The sequence below is a fragment of the Taudactylus pleione genome, unplaced genomic scaffold (assembly GCF_031769625.1).
Source record: "Taudactylus pleione unplaced genomic scaffold, aTauple2 ptg000188l, whole genome shotgun sequence".
Lineage (NCBI taxonomy): Eukaryota > Metazoa > Chordata > Amphibia > Anura > Myobatrachidae > Taudactylus > Taudactylus pleione.
Window position 1 is genome coordinate 1,517,435 of NW_028284590.1, and position 16,917 is coordinate 1,534,351.

The 16,917-nt window shown below is 49.7% G+C and overlaps 1 protein-coding gene across 1 annotated transcript in view; it reads left to right on the forward strand.

Annotated features, from left to right (window-relative positions):
- Positions 1-16,917, forward strand: part of ITGA4 (integrin subunit alpha 4) — a 213,932-nt gene that overhangs the window by 190,431 nt on the left and 6,584 nt on the right. The window contains exons 25-26 of the mRNA XM_088476418.1: positions 1,922-2,041; positions 6,935-7,030. Of these exons, the coding sequence (XP_088332544.1) occupies positions 1,922-2,041; positions 6,935-7,030 (216 nt within the window). The remainder of the gene's footprint in view (positions 1-1,921; positions 2,042-6,934; positions 7,031-16,917) is intronic.

A 16,917-nucleotide genomic window follows, 5' to 3' on the forward strand; every position in this document is an offset into this window, starting at 1 on the left:
CTATCGTATATTAGCCAATGGGCTTCTTCACAATGTCAATAATTTAAACGATTATTTATCAGATTATTGGGAGTCTGAATGCAGATTCCCGATAATCGGGAATCTGCGCAGGCGCCAGACCTGTACTGCGCATGTGCAGCACGGCTACTGGGTGTTTGCATGCAGAGCGGCAGCAGACTGTGAGTGACTGACAGTCTGCTGCTGTTTGGGTGGAGACTAGGGTGGGCACCACCGTTGGCGGGGAGGGAAGTTGTCGGCTGACGGAGATATCCTGACCTCTTTCCCTCATCTGTGATGGTCGGTCTGCGTGACCCCATGGTCACTCAGCTGGCCAGGGATCACGCAGATGATCTGATGCTATGTCCGTGGACGCAGCTCGGCTCATTAATGCATGCAGTAGGCGGGACGCCTCCTCCTGCATTAACATAACTGCAAGGACGGAATTGCAGAGTTGCTTTGCGCAGTTTTGCACTTCCGCCCACTACTGAATCACCCCCTTAGACAGTATATTTTAGGTGTAAAACTCTTTAAGCTCACTAAAATATCACCCTAAACCCTTCTTGTTTATCAATAATGATTAGAGAATTCAGATCAAATTGGTGATGGAAATGACAGTTTGGAAAAACTATGGTGATTAGGACTGAGATATAGCATAATACAGTCAGGGCAGTTTCTAGCCAATCTGGCTCCCAGTGCGAGAATTTAAAATGCGCCCCCCCCATTATAATATTTACTTCTCTGAGCCATGTAATCAGTGACATTACTAATAATGAAATCATATTTTACGTGCAGCTCACTGAGGTGTGGAAAGGGGATTGCTGCGTGCGGCGAAGCCGCGTGCACCTGGAAAGGGGGTGTGGCAAACTAGGAGAGGGCGTGTCCCAGTGACATTTCCCCAATTTGTCACTTTTGAGGGTTGGTCTCTCCAACTTCCTTTTTTACAGCCTCATGCCCCGTCTCTCCAGCCTTTACAGCCTCCTGCCCCATCTCTCCAGCCTTTACAGCCTCCTGCCCGTGTCTTTCAGCTTCAACTCCTCTTGTGTCCCTCAGCCTACCCCGTGTGTCAATCAGACAGACCTCGTTCGACAATCAGCCAGACCTTTCCCTGCTTGTCAATCAGCCAGACCCCCACTGTGTCATTCAGCCAGACCCTCCCCCTTTTTGTCAATCAGCCAGACCTTCCCCTTATTTGTCAATCAGCCAGACCCTCCCCCCATTTGTCAATCAGCAAGACCCTCCCCCCTCCATTTGTCAATAAGCCAGACCCTCCCCCCATTTGTCAATCAGCCAGACCCCTCCTGTTTCTCTTATGTGTCCGCAGCTACCAGCCTAGCGCAGTGCACACTTACCTCCTTCCTGCTGCTGCTTGTTTCTCAGCGACGGCGTCTCCTTCTGCATTGCTGCGCCTGCTAGCTCCCAGCCCCAGGCCAGTCCTTTCCTCTGCGCAGAGCCGAGACTGAGCGCGCACTGTGATGTCATCACATCGCGCGAGGCTGGGGTAGGAGTAAAACTTAGATGCAGCAGGGGAGGCGTGGCTCGGGAGGTTCTAACAAGTAGACCGGCTTTTACTTACCAGACGTGCTGCAGACTGGCTAATGAGTGGTCCGGTGCACCGCCAGACCACCCCTTAGTTTCGCCTATGGGTCAGGGCTGAGCGCCCCGTGCGATTGCACGGGTCGCCTGCCCCTAGAAACGGCCCTGAATACAGTTTCATATAAGGTTGATTTATAGAATGTCCGTTCCTGTAGATTAATTTCTTTATTGTTACACGACTGGTCTACTTTGCTAAACCACCGGCTACCATTTCTGAATCCATTGCATTACCGCCATCCATATTTTGGGTTTTTACGATCAATAAAGCACTGTATAAAATTCAGGTTGTGTAAATTGGCTTTATTTGTACATCTATGTTTATTTCCAGTACTGCTTTAACGAAGACAAAACCTGTCTACGAATAGAATGCAAGTTTGGAAACATGGAAAGTGAAAATGAGGTGACTGTGGACGTGAGGCTGGAAACAAACCATGCACTTCTGGAACTGGTCAGTACGTTTGTAAAATATAATACATTTGTTCTAAAGCTCTACAGATGCCAGAACCTGGATGACCAGTGCCTGGTGTTCTGCATACTGCCCAACTGTCCCTTGTTTGAAATCAAATCCTCTGTCTCTGTTTTCCCTTTCCTAATTGTTTCTTTTTTATAGATAAAGGGCCTGATTCAGACCCACTCGCGAGCGGCTGTCCGCTCGCAAGTGGGTCGATGTTATGCACTGAGCATGCGCACGACGGAGGGAGCTCCGTCGTGCGCATGCGCCAGACGCGACGAGCGAAGGAAAGTCCTTCGCTCGTTGTGTCTGATCAAAGGGGGCGTGCTGTCGATGTTGATTGACAGCACGCCCCCTTTGGTGGGCGTGCCGGGGGCGTGCCTCCCTGACGGGGGCGTTCCCACGGGAACGCCTCCCGTCAGAAGCCGGCCCACTGACATCACTAGTGATGTCAGTGGGAGTGATTTTGGCTCTGATAGAGCCAAAATCACTCCGGAGCTTGCGGTTGAAAACCTCAACCGCTGGCTCCGGCTCGCAGATTCGATGGTCGCGATGGTCACGACCATCGCGGCCATCAAAATGCACGCTCGTATAGGCTGTGGGTGGTGACCCACAGCTATACGAGCATCCAGGAGGACGCTCCATTTTCATGGAGGGCGGCCCTCATTCAGAGCGTGCGCTCTGCTCAGAGCGTACGGCTCTGAATGAGGGCCAAAGAGCGGTCTGGATAATCTCATCTGTCTGCTCCCAAATGTGTCTGTTTCACCTGTTATATGAATAGTCCCTCCTGCTGTATAATATTATATGTTAGTGCACTTTTGTGTCAGAAGTTGGACGTACAGGCCGTGGTTTGTAAAAATGTTGTGACAAAGGGCCTGATTCAGAGACATACGCTGACCCGATGGATAGCGCACATCTCCGATGCTTTCTAATCTGTGCGTGCGCAGGATCCATTCTGCGCGTGTGCAGAATGGGTCCTGCCATGCCGCAGAAGAGTTTGGGGGCAGCCTGCGTTCCTGGAAATAAGGGCATGTTGCCCCCGTTTCCTGGGAGTGCTGAGGTCAGGCTCTGCGTCCAAGGACGCAGACTTCCCGGCCTCACAAGCCGCCAGGACCTGCCAAATTATACAGACACCCTGGGTAAATTTACTAAAGTTAGACTGATTTAAATCAATTGAAGTTGAAACCCTACGGATCATAAATTTGCAGATTTTGCACGTTGATGTTGATCAATTTAGATTTTAAATAGGCCTAAATCGACCCTTGGTAAAGTTATCCCTAGGGGGTAAATTTACTAAGAATTGAGAATGGTCAAGTTTAGTTTTATTTTATCTCGATTTGCATCACCGAATCTCGGGTGATTTTCCCATTTTTCTACTCGCAAATTTACTAAGAAGTGAGTTTAGCTGAAAGTGAGTTGGCCGATGGTGATGCAGATCAAGATATCTCCCCTGAGTTGCAAGTGAAGATGAGATGATTCACCTGAGATTGCAGTGTTTTCTCTCCATACTCACCTCACCTATGCGTAGTTCACGTCCTCTTCTCCAAGTAGGCATCCATCGGGTTAAAACAAAAAAACGGGTGCTCCCGAATCCAAGCTGGACTAAGTAAAGGTATGTATTTCCACGTACCTTTACTCCGCGCGAATGACCGGGGCACACGTGTGCCCAGTCATTGAAGGAGCCGCCAGCCAATCAGCGGGCATCTCCGTCGGAGCAGCTCGCTAATTGGCTGTGTGCAGTCAGCCTGTTTCCCCCATAGACTTCAATGGAGAGAAATCTCCATTGAAGTCTATGGTGGGAACCGCTACATTGTATGGTTTTTTTTTTGTTTTTTTCGCATTGCTTTAGTTGTGGAACTACAAGTACCAGCGGGCCCGTAATGCCCCGCATGCTGATATTTGTGGTTCTCCAAATACCAGCATGCAGGGGAGGCTTGCTGGTATGTGTAGTTCTACAACTAAAGACAATATTAACCATTTATTTTACACTACACACTAACACTATCAACCCGGCACCCACTACCCTAGGGTGCCGGGGATAGCCCCGGGCTATAAGCCTAGGACAGGGGTGCTCTGGAGAGGGGGACCCTTTATTGAAGGGGTTCCCAACTCCCCAGGGATCCCTGGCCTGACTAGCGGTCGGGGCTGATGCTGCGGTTGGGGGGCACGGTGAAAGGGCACCCCTGGCTTTGGCATCAGTCCCCCGCTAGAAAGGGTCTGGAGCTGGTTGTAAATATAGGGGTAACCTTACACCAATTTCTTTCTCCCTATATTTAAAACCAGCTCTGTCCCTGCTGCCTGGTGCTGGTTCTTAAATGACAGTGGAACCCTACACATTTCTTTCCCTGTAATTTTAAGAACCAGGACTTGCTGGCAAGTCCGGGGCTGGTTAGTCTTTTGGGGGGGACCTCACGTCATTTAAAAAAAAAAAAATCAACACTATTTAAACAAGTTACAAAAAGAAACACACACAAAACACAATGCTTTGCGTATGTTTCTGCCAAACTCGCAGCTCTGGAGGTGAGTGCTTAAAACGTCAATTTGGCAGAGAGTTTGCAGGCATCTCACCCGAGATTGTTATATCAATTCTTGGTAAATTTGTGAGCTGTCTCTTTTAGGTAGTAAAAAGTACTTCATCGTTTGGCCGATGGTGAGAAGATTCGAGTTTGCTAGCTCTCCCGAGCTTTACGAGCGAGATGAGAGAAATCTCTCTGTAACTCACCCGACTTTGCCTTTAGTAAATTTGCGATTTGAAAATCATGCCTCATCTCACCCGAGATTGCAATCTCACCCAAACTCGATTCTTAGTAAATTTACCCCTAGGTGTCTTTATAATTACCAGAATGAATAGAGAGGGAATAAGGGTTTTTTTTTTTAAAACAGCAAATTATATTTTATTTTTCTTCCCCATTAATTTGATCTGGGAAGCTCTGCACTGTATAACAGCTGTACATATAGAGGGAGAGGACGTGATCACAGTGCAGGGAAAGCTCTTACTCCTCACAGACTGTTGGCTGGGATCCACTGGCCACTCTTTCTGGCAGAATCTTCTGCATGACGCCAGTGCTGTACCCTCCCACACAGTTGTTTTAGCATTATTGCTGAAGGCAATAGTGACAGATAACGAGGTTAGTGAGTTATAGCAATTAGGATTCTACACACACACATATAGCAACCACTTCAAACCAAAACTTACACCACTACCTGCAGCAATAACTTTTATGTAATGTTTTAATTGTTTTGCTTTAGAACCCCTTAAAGTAACATTCTCTGGCCATTTGGGATCCTGACATATGCATGAAGAATGGAGATGTTTGTAAACAAGAGCAATGACAAAATATACATTAGTACCTTTAATTTATTCCACATTTATGTCACATTACATTCTCTGTTAAACCAAAAACTAAAGCCTCTTTCTATGTAAGAACTATTGGAAATGTGTATGTTTGTATTATGTAGGTTTATGAAAACGGGTTATATTTGATATTGATATTATGGTGGAGTCATTAACTTCCTATGCACAAATCTAATGACACTGTTGGCAGTCTAATAATAGACTTAGTTACACGCACCCACATATATTACATATAAATCATCATTCAAAACACATTTACATATTTATGTAGTGTATTATTATAACCTCTAGGTGTCACTCTTGTTAGCATAGGGGCTGATTCAGCAGATTCACAAATATCGGCTATATCTCTGCCTGATTGACAGGCATAGGCATTTTTGGGGCGGTGTGGGGGCGAGGATGTCCGGGTTCCCAGAAAAGGGGGTGTCGCCCCCATATTCTGGGAGTGGCAAGGCCAGTATCTGCCTCCACGGACGCAGTTCCCTGGCCCCGCAAGCAGGCCACCCTGTGAGGCTTACTCAGCTGGCCGACGCTGACCACCAGCGTGACCGATGGTCGAGATGGTTATCCCAGCCTGCGACGTTGGTCACAGTGCTGGGATCGCAAATGCAGCAGAGGGTGTCATACACAAGATGGAATGCTGTTTGTGCGCAGCTTTGCAATTCCGCCCTATGCTATCAGCTCTCCGCTAACAGCATCAAGAAACAGAGACAACGGAATACTAAGGGACTTAGGCAACGGCCTGCGACATGCAGGCACAGCCGTGATTTCTGCGAGTTAGCCTGTATTTATAAAGCAGTAATAATTTAAAAAGCAAAACCAACCTTGTTTTGGCCTTAAAATTATTGGCGCTTTAAAAATACGGGGCAGCTGTGCTTGTCTGCATCTCGCAGGCTATTACATAAGGCCCTAAAAGAGACGCGCTTTATGCTCTATAACCATTGTCGCTTTATCAATTAGAATTATGCATCTACCAACAATGAAAGTACAACAGTACTTTCATTGTGCCTCACAAGTATTTGTCATTGCCTGTCTGCATCGGGTTGGGTATGGGAGACCAGCAGTCGGGATGCTCAGAATCCTGACAGGGGCTAGATAAGTATCCTAACCCTCTTTCCTTCACCCCCCAACTCTCCCTTCTTGCATCCAAACTCTAGCCCCCTCCCCACCCTAACCCTCCCGGTTAGTGCCTAAACCTAACCCTCCCTCCTTAGTGCCTAACCCTAACTTTCCAGCCCCGCAGCATAAACCCCCCCAATGCCTAAACCTAATCCTCTCCCCCCCCCCCCCCACAACTAACCCAGGCCACTATATTTCCGATCAGGATTCCAGCATCGGCATCTCACCTGATGTCGGGATTCTGGCGCCGGGATTTTGCCTGTCGGCATCCCGATGGTAGGTAATCTGACTACGTCCCGTCTGCACCTGTATGGTGTGTTGAGAAGTGTTGTATGATGTAATGTACATAATGTGCCCTTAAATATAATCTTTATGTAGAAATGATGAATAACCGTTCTGCTCTCTGTTGTATTTAGGATGACTCATCATTACTACAGTTTTACTCAACAGCAACAGTGAGCTATAAAGAAAACCACAGAATAATCAATCTCAGTCAGCAAGCGTTCACACATGTAAGGAGCATTTATAAATGTATATTGTATTATGTATTTAACATTTTTCTGTACAGTGTCAGATCGGTGCAGCGACAGCTCATAGTAACTGCAATCCTTGTATACCGACCTCTCTCATTGGAGCTCTGCTATATGCACACACAGGCAGCTATCAGTGGGAGCACCTTTGTTTCGCAGCAAGGGGTCCTACACTAAGCTCTACCCCAGGCAGGGGCCATTACTCTTTAGGTGGGGCCTACGGGAAGAGACATTTCCCACCACAGAGAGCCATCTATTGAGTTAGGCTAGATCAGACAAACGGAATGAGCTACTACATAGTAGAGTACAATGGCTACATTGCAGACATTACATCCTGCCAGGAGTATCTTAAGAGAGGAGGGGGCCTGTGTACATTATCCGTGCAGGGCCCCCTCCTCTCTCCCTGAAACTGACGCAGCTGGCCGGCCACCACAGAAGCAGTAGACTCTGGGAACTAGAGTGTGCCCGGAGTCTACTGCACATGCGCAGAACGTCGGGAAAATGGTTGCGGTGGCCATTTTCCGGTGTTCTGTGCAGCGCTGACACTCGACGCGGGACCACAGATAGGTGAGTTTTAAATTATATGGGTGCACCCATTATAGATACGCCCCTGGATCCTGCCCCAAAGCATTCCCAAGTTTGCCACTGTAGCGGGGGCTGCGTAGTAGTAATAATAATAATTTATATAGCGCTTTCTCCAATAGGACTGAAGGTGCTTAACAGATAGTGAGAAGAGAGCACAGTCCAGACTCTCAATGCATTACAATGTCCAGCAGTAGCCATTGCACAATATGTGACCAAATGTGGCGGTAATACAATAGCACCAAGCGAATATTTATTTATTAGCAGTTACTTCTATACAGTAGTGCCAGCCTATTCCCTTGTGCTTTACAATGGGGAACAAAACAGTAATAAACCAAGAGGTAAGAGGGCCCTGCTTGCAAGCTTACAAACTTTAGGACATGTTGCATATAAGATAGCTCAGGCATGAGTCAAACATTTGTCCTGTAATTATATTCATAAGATGTTATGTAATGGTAAATGTCATTTGTTTGTATTTGCCATCAGCATGGAGATTGTATACTGTATATGTTGCTATTTTGTCATATTAAACAGCTAAGACAATGTGTTTGCCAAATACTTTGCATGGTACAAAAACAAATCTAAGTATAGATCAGGCCATGGGTATATTGGTAAATGGACTCTAAAGATATCTACGACCTGCCCGCAGTGACTCCTTTATCAGTGACCCAAGCAGACGTATGTCATCCAAATAGGTCACTTATATGTGCGCCGTATATGGCCAAACTGGGCAGTGACAGTGGCAGCTACGCAAGTTCCAGACCACCATCCTGAGGCCCTTCCCAGATGCCACAGGGCTGGCATGTATGCGGTAAAGCCCAGGATGGAGAGCAGTGCGGGAGCCTCAGGAGGGTGGGCAGGTAACACCGGGCCCTGCTACAAACATTGCTATGGGACCTCATCAATACTGGTTTCCACCCCATGGCAGGGATCCCACTGCTCGGGCAGGAGACGCCATCTGTGATGTTACTGTATGTACTGAAATACATCTGATGATAGTGGAAATGCTCTACAGTCTACACTGATAGAAACTCCCATTGTAGCTTATTGCTAGGTCACTTTATTTACTCATTCAGATTGCTATATTAGGACTAGAACAGACCTTTGCAGAAATATGGCAATGTGCAGTGAGCAATATATTTTTAAAGGTCGGTGTACGTGAAGCATTGTCACCTGGAAGATAACACTGTATAGCACATAATAACACTGTACAGCACATAACACTGTACAGCACACCTACTCCAGCGTACACTTTTCCAGGTTGGTACTGCTTTCAGTAGTATCAGAAAAGGTGTGCCTATAAATGATTTAACAATTACTATCTCTCCATTCATACAAACTGGAAATATTTAGCATGAGATTGGTAGGTATTTACCATTATTGCTGATCGTTATCTGCATGTACAGATTATCACAAAATGAAATCCCTCAATGCAAATAAATGCGATTTTACATGACATGTTCAGCATTAGGCACGGGAGATGTGCAAATCTCCTGCACATACAGTACGGTAACCTAACGTCGTGCATTTTCCTGCATACCCCTATGGGGCTACGATGTAGAATGCACAAAGTATGCGCCATGTAGTCTGTGTTCCCATGTCGTCCCAAACGCCACATCGCCGATAATTTTATTATCCTTAGAAAATTTTACCTAAATGCTAAAATACATCACAGCTCCCTAACCCCTGCTGTCTGTAACTAATCCCACAGCTGACAGCAGGGCCGTAGCTAGGGTAGTGCGGCCGGTGCCACCGCACAGGGCACCACAGGTCAGGGGGCGCTGTTTGGGCCTGTCAAATTTCTGTTTATTATCATTCTTGCTTGTAACTTCCTCTTATTTCATCCCCAGCATCTCCTGGCCTTTCCTATCTCTTCCCTGGCCCTTCCCCATGAAGCCATGGCCCTTTTTTGGGTGCATTATGTCCCTTTGAAAAATTAGGGGGCGCCAATGCTCTTTCTGGCACAGGGCACCAAAAAGTCTAGTTACGGCTCTGGCTGGCAGTGCACGATACTTATCCCCTTTCAGTTTCAAAACCAGCACAGAGCAATACTGCAGTAATCTTCTGAGGCGGACCTGCAGCATTAGAACAGGCTAAAGCTTACATAGGATACATCAGAGAACTTAGTACTGCAGCAGTGTGGCCTCTCTCCCCTACGCTGGTTTACACACTAGAAAGAAGGAGCATGTGCAGTATTCCCACAGCTGAGTCCAGCAGGACCTGGCCTCCAGTTAGGCTAAGAGAACCCATGATGGCATACCCTGTGGCAAGAATAAGTGGAGTGGGGGGGTTATTTTGGTATAGGGAGATTTCAATAACAGCCATATAGAAAGCAGTATAACGAAGCCACACATCCTCATGTGCTAAGTCAGTGCGTAATGATGCTGACACTTTGCCACCCTTCATTAAACAAAATCATGCAATTAAACAGCACAGTTGACATGCAAACCCTCATAATTATTTTAAAATATGATCTGTACCATAGCGCCCAACAACAAAATGTTTATTCACAATAACCCCGGTTCCTCATAGTAGCAGCAAATGATTTAGTACTTGTTTATCTTATGCCACATTTTCAGGTGCCCTAGAAGAGGGTGAATCATATCATCTCAACTTCCCTTATTTGTTAGAAAAACTCTGTTTATTTTGAAAACAGAATTCACACTGCTCATTGCCATATTCCTCTGAAAGTCCTTTACCACTGACGGGTTCAGCAAACAAATAAAAATAAACAGATTTTAGCATATGAAGATAAAGAACCTTAAATATGACTAAACTCATCCCTTTAATAAGGGATACACATACAATTGAGCAGGTTCTAGGGCTGGTTTATAGGGACCAAGTGATATAGTGTTGAGATATAGATATTAGGAAATAAAGTCACCTGGACGACAACATCCAGCCACAGAACTTGAGTAAATCATATACAGTCAGGTGCATAAATATTGGGACATTGAGAGACCTTTTACCTGCTTAATTGATAATTAAATAACGAGGGAATAGCCCACACCTGTCCATGAAATAGCTTTTGAGTTCATAGTCCCATTACTTTTGGCCCCTTAAAAAGTGGGAAGCACATATAGAAACCGTTGTAATTCCTACACCGCTCACCTGATTTGGATGTAATTACCCTCAAATTAAATCTGAAAGTCTGCAGTTACATCACATCTTGTTTGTTTCATTTGTCAATGTCACAATATTTATGCACCTGACTGTATTTGTACCTAATTAAAAATATGAGATATGGTAAGAACTTACCCTTGTTATCTCTATTTCTACGAAGTCCATAGGGTTCCACAGGATACCTTGGGGTATAGGTGTGACGTCAGTCGCAGGGCACCAAAGAGTTAAGCTTTCAGCCTCCCAGGATGCACTAGGTCCCCCTCCTATACCCCGCCCCCGGGCCAAGGCACCTCAGTTAGTTACCAAGCCATAGGCCGGAGGAGGAGAAGGAAGAGAGAGAACAAAGATCTGGACACATACAAGAATCACATTCTCACCAGAGGGAGACGGAAAACCGGTGACCAGAGCAAAGCCCATCTGCAGCACAGGTGCGACAGGGCGGGAGTCCTGTGGAACCCTATGGACTTCGTAGAAATAGAGATAACAAGGGTAAGTTCTTACCATATCTCATATTTTCTACTTCAGGGTCCATAGGGTATCCACAGGATACCTTGGGGATGTCCCAAAGCAGTATCCTTTAAGGGTGGGGACGCTCCTGTGCAGAAAGGAGAATCCGCCGCCCGAAGGAAGCATCCTGAGAGGCGAAGGTGTCAAACCTGTAATACCTCACGAAGGTATGGACAGAAGACCACGTAGCAGCCTTGCAGATCTGAACTGCCGAGGCACCACGTCGAGCTGCCCACGAAGGACCCACAGACCTAGTGGAATGAGCCTTCAGCGAAGGAGGGACCGGTAGGCCTTCATGAAGATAAGCTTCAGAAATAGCCATACGGATCCAGGCTGCCAAAGTTTGCTTTGAAGCAGGCCAACCCTTTTTACGGAAGCCAAAGAGGACAAACAAAGCGTCCGACTTCCTAAACGAAGAAGTGCGGTCAACATAAGTCCTTAAGGCCCGCACAACATCCAAAGAGGCCTCACCCACGGAAGACCCGGTGAGTTAAAGGCCGGAACAACTATTTCCTCGTTAATATGAAACTGGGAAACAACTTTGGGAAGAAACTCGGGCCGAGTGCGGAGCACTGCCCTGTTCCCATAAAAAACCAAGAAAGGGGGTCTACAAGAAAGAGCCCCTAACTCAGAAACACGTCTGGCCGAAGCAATGGCCAGAAGGAAAACAGTCTTAGCTGTTAGCCATTTAAGATCCACTGAGCCCAGTGGTTCAAACGGCGGTCCTTGGAGAGCCCTCAGGACCACAGCCAAATCCCAAGGCGCCACAGGTGGAACAAAGGGCGGCTGAATGCGGAGAACACCCTGCATAAAGGTGCGCACATCCGGGATTGTAGCAATCCTACGGTGAAACCAGACAGATAGGGCCGAAACCTGTACCTTCAAAGAAGCAAGGCGAAGCCCATGATCTAGTCCCGCTTGCAGGAAGGCGAGAATCCGAGACAGACGAAACTCCCGCGGTGCATAACCTCTCGGTCGACACCACTGGAAGAACGTATGCCACACGCGATTGTATATCCTCGCGGAAGACGGTTTCCGAGCTCGTAACATGGTACGCACCACAGAGCTGGAAAACCCCCGAGACCTCAGCATGGCCGTCTCAACAGCCACGCCGTCAAAGACAGCCGAGTCAGGTCCGGGTGAAGGCAAGGACCCTGAGACAGAAGGTCCGGTCGTAGCGGCAACCGCAGAGGAATGTCCACGGACAGACCCTGAAGGTCTGAGAACCAGTGCCGTCTGGGCCACGCGGGAGCTATCAACAGGAGCGTCCCTCCTTCCTGTTTGAATTTCCGGATTACCCGTGGAAGAAGGGAGACCGGAGGGAACAGGTATGCGAACCGGAACGTCCACCGGACGGACAGAGCATCCACCAGAGACGCCCCTTCGTCTCTTGTGCGAGACCCGTACACCGGCAACTTGTTGTTGTGCCGGGACGCCATGAGGTCGATTTCTGGAAGACCCCACCTGTCCACCAGTAGTTGAAAAACGTCCGGGTGCAGGGACCATTCCCCCGGATGAACGTCCTGGCGACTTAGAAAGTCCGCCTCCCAATTGAGCACTCCCGGGATGAAGACCGCTGATATGGCCGGAAGATTGCGCTCCGCCCAAACCAGGATCCGAGAGACCTCTACGAGAGCCGCCCGACTGCGAGTTCCTCCTTGCCTGTTTATGTAGGCCACGGTGGTAGCGTTGTCCGACTGGACCTGCACCGGGCGACCCTGGAGAAACCGCTGTGCCTGCTGGAGAGCATTGAAGACCGCACAGAGTTCCAAGATATTTATTGGAAGCTCCGCTTCTGTCGGCGTCCACCTGCCCTGGAACAAGTGTGGACCCGAAACTGCTCCCCAGCCCCGAAGACTGGCGTCCGTTGTCAACAGGACCCAATTTGGAACCCAGAACGGACGTCCCTTGTTGAGGTGGGTCGTCTGTAACCACCACGTAAGGGACAGGCGAACCTCCTGGGTGAGCACAATCGTCTGGGACTTCAGAGACTGAGTCAGCCCGTTCCACTTGGACAGGATCAGGTGCTGCAGAGGTCTGGAGTGAAACTGGGCGTATTCCACCATGTCGAACACCGACACCATGGAGCCCAGTAACCTCATCGCCGAGTGTAAGGACACCCGGCGGCTGTGCAGACAACTGCGCACCCTTGACTGTAAAGCAGAGATCTTGTCCTCCGTCACGAAGATCCTTTGCTGTCCCGAGTCCAATAAGGCTCCAAGATGCAGAATCCTCCGAGACGGGATTAGAGTGGACTTCTGCCAGTTGATTAGCCAGCCGTGCCGTTGCAGCAGTGCAATGGTCAGGTCCAAGTGGCGTAACAGGAGCTCTGGAGATCCTGCCACCAATAACAGGTCGTCCAAATACGGCAACATGCGGACTCCCTGCAGCCGCAGAGAAGCCGCCATGACCGCCATCACCTTGGTGAAAACACGTGGTGCTGTTGCCAGGCCAAAAGGTAACGCCCGAAACTGGAAGTGGTCGCTGCTGATTGCAAACCTGAGGAACTGTTGATAGCGCCAAAGAATAGGGACATGCAGGTAAGCGTCCTGTATGTCCAATGACACCAAGTAGTCCCCAGGTTCCAGCGCCAGAATGATGGACCGTAGGGTCTCCATCCGAAACTTCGGGACCCGCAAAGACTTGTTGAGTGCTTTGAGGTTGAGAATCGGACGATATGACCCATTGGGTTTCTGTACCAAAAATAGATTTGAATAGAAACCCTGGCCCCTCTGGGAGAATGGAACCGCCACTATAACTCCAGCCTGGAGCATAGTGTGCAATACCTTCCGCAGCTCCGTAGCCTTGTTCCGGTCTGATGGGAGACCCGTGGTGAAGAAGCGAGCCGGGGGTCTGTGCCGGAAGGAGAGGGCGTATCCGTGGGAAACCACCTCCAGAACCCAAGTGTCTGTCGTAGTGGTCGACCAACACTGGGCGAACTGTAGCAGGCGGCCTCCCACCCTGGGATCCCCCAAAGGGAGGCCCGGACCGTCAGGCCGCAGGCTTGTCATCTGGCTTGGGGGCCGGACGTCTGGTACTCCATGCCTGCTTCCGGGGCTTGACCGATTTCTTAGGGCCAGCCTGTCGAGGAAACGACTGTGGTTTGGGCCTGCCCTGGGCCCTAGATGACCGAAAGGACGATGGTCCCGAACCAGAAGGAGCAGCGGCCGACGGGAGACAGGCAGATTTGGCTGCCGCCAGCGTGGCCACAATCTTATCCAGATCCGGACCGAAGAGAACTTCTCCGGTAAACGGCAACGCTTCCAGACCTTTCTTGGAATCTGCGTCCGCCTTCCAGGATCGCAGCCACAAGGTGCGACGAGCAGCTACCGCTGCTGAAGAAATTCTAGACACCAGAGTACTAATGTCTAGAGCCGCCTCGTTGATGTAGGTGGCCGAATCACGGAGATTGCCAATCAACTCCGCCTGATCGGCCGGACAGTCGGATTCAAAAGAAGCCTCTAATGAATCCGCCCAGCGCTCCATCGCTCTGGCAACCCAGCAAATGGCCATAGCCGGCCGTGCTGCCCCCCCTGCAAGGGAATAAGCGGACTTCAGGCAGATTTCTACCTTGCGGTCCGTAGCATCCTTAAGGGAGGACATGGATGGCATCGGCAATGTGGCACTACGGACAAGACGGGTCACGTGAGAATCCACCTGTGGAGGGGATTCCCACTTAGCAAAATAATTATCCGCGAACGGATAAGCCACCGCCAGGCGTCTCTGCGGCTGGTATCTTTTGCCAGGTTGTTTCCACGCCTCCTCTAAATGGTCCACCAACTGACCCGAAAGAGGAAAGACTGTGGCATCGCCCTTCACATCTTTGAAAAAGGCATACTTAGATTTAGCCGCTGGGGGAACTTCGTCCTCAATCACCAAGGCTGTGCGGACCGCCCGAATAAGTCCAGGAATATATACTTTGGACTTAGCATCAGCGTCCTTAGTATGGAGAGGTTCCTGATCGTAAGGAACAAGAATCTCCCCATCATCAGACGTCCCTTCGTCATCCTCATAAGGAGCGGACAGAGACGCCACCGGCCTTTTATGAGGCCGCATCACAGACTCCCCTTGCAACACATCCGACAAGTGCTGTACAGAACTCGTCAGGGAGTTAACCCACGCTGGCTCCTGAGAACCCGGGAGCGGGGAAATAGGGAGACTGTGGGGTACCACCAATTGTCGTGGGAACCCCTGCATGGGTGACGACACCACAGACTGCTGGGACAAACCCATCGGAGTAAACGCGGGCTGCGGAGCTAACTGGCCCACTAAAGCTGTTAACGCCTGAGCGAAACAAGCCCAGGGCGGCTCCTGTACCGGTGCTGTAACCGTAATAGGCCGCGCCATGGACAAACACTGCCGGCAAAGGCCCTCCGCGCTACCCTCCCCCTCCGCTAACGGTACTTTGCACGTGGTACACTGTAGCCGGAGGGGAAAATCACTTTCAGACATGATGGCACCACGTATGTGACCTCTCTCACCAATTAAGTATTAAATAGGCGAGAGACCACCCTGCAGCACCGCACCGCAAGGGCTTTAGCAGAAGAACAGGGACAGTAATAAAGCTGACAGTTTAGAGAAGTAAAGTTACAGGCAGCAGCGCTAGCACAGTCACATACAATGCAGAAAAATAACAATTCCTGCACTAACAGCGCTGATCACTCAACTACACAGACACAGGGCCTGGTAGGACACAGCGCTGCATACACAGACCTGACCACAGCGGAGGAGAGGTATGCGGGGGGACCCAGACCACGATGCTTCCGTCCAGCGCTTCCAGCAGCGTTCACCATGCGTTCTGGAGAAGATGGCCGCCGAGGAGCAGAGAGGAGGCTGGCCTGGGGGAGGAGCGCTGCCACAGGACCAGTCGGCAGCATGCAGAGAGGGCTGTGTGCAGCGGGGGAGGCGCCGGCTGTGAGACAGGGAAGGCGCGCTCCCCTGGCATGCATTTAACCCCTGGGACGCCGCAGCGCTACCGCTCTGCTGCGGTCCGCTGTCCCAGGGGGTAGTGGAAGCGCAGGTTGGTCGCCTGGCTCCACGCTGCAGCCAGTCCCCAGGGAGCCCCCTGCCTGGGGACTTAGGACCATGTGATCAGCGGGGACCCACCGCGGGACCCCGCTGCTTACCTCTGTCCCCCTTGAATCCGGCCATGGTCCGGAGCATCTGGGGTCACCGCTAGCTGTGACCCCAGACGCCCACCAGCATCCCCGGATCAGTACCGGCGTTCTGGTACCGGCGGGGTGTAGGGAAGACAGCATGGACGTCAGGACTGACTGTCCATGCTGTTCATCCAGATGTGCAGCCACAGCTGCATGAATAAGCTTCAGGGGCTCTTCTAGCCCCCACTCCAACAGGTGCACCCGACTCCGGCCGGGCACCAAACTAAACTGAGGTGCCTTGGCCCGGGGGCGGGGTATAGGAGGGGGACCTAGTGCATCCTGGGAGGCTGAAAGCTTAACTCTTTGGTGCCCTGCGACTGACGTCACACCTATACCCCAAGGTATCCTGTGGATACCCTATGGACCCTGAAGTAGAAAGGGAGGGTTTTTTATTGTTATTTTAAGCCTGGTAAATGTGCTCTCAAAACACCAAGTGCAAAAAAACGCTTTAATGAATAGAACCTTACAGAAAGTGCGCTAGGTGCAGTCATCCAGATC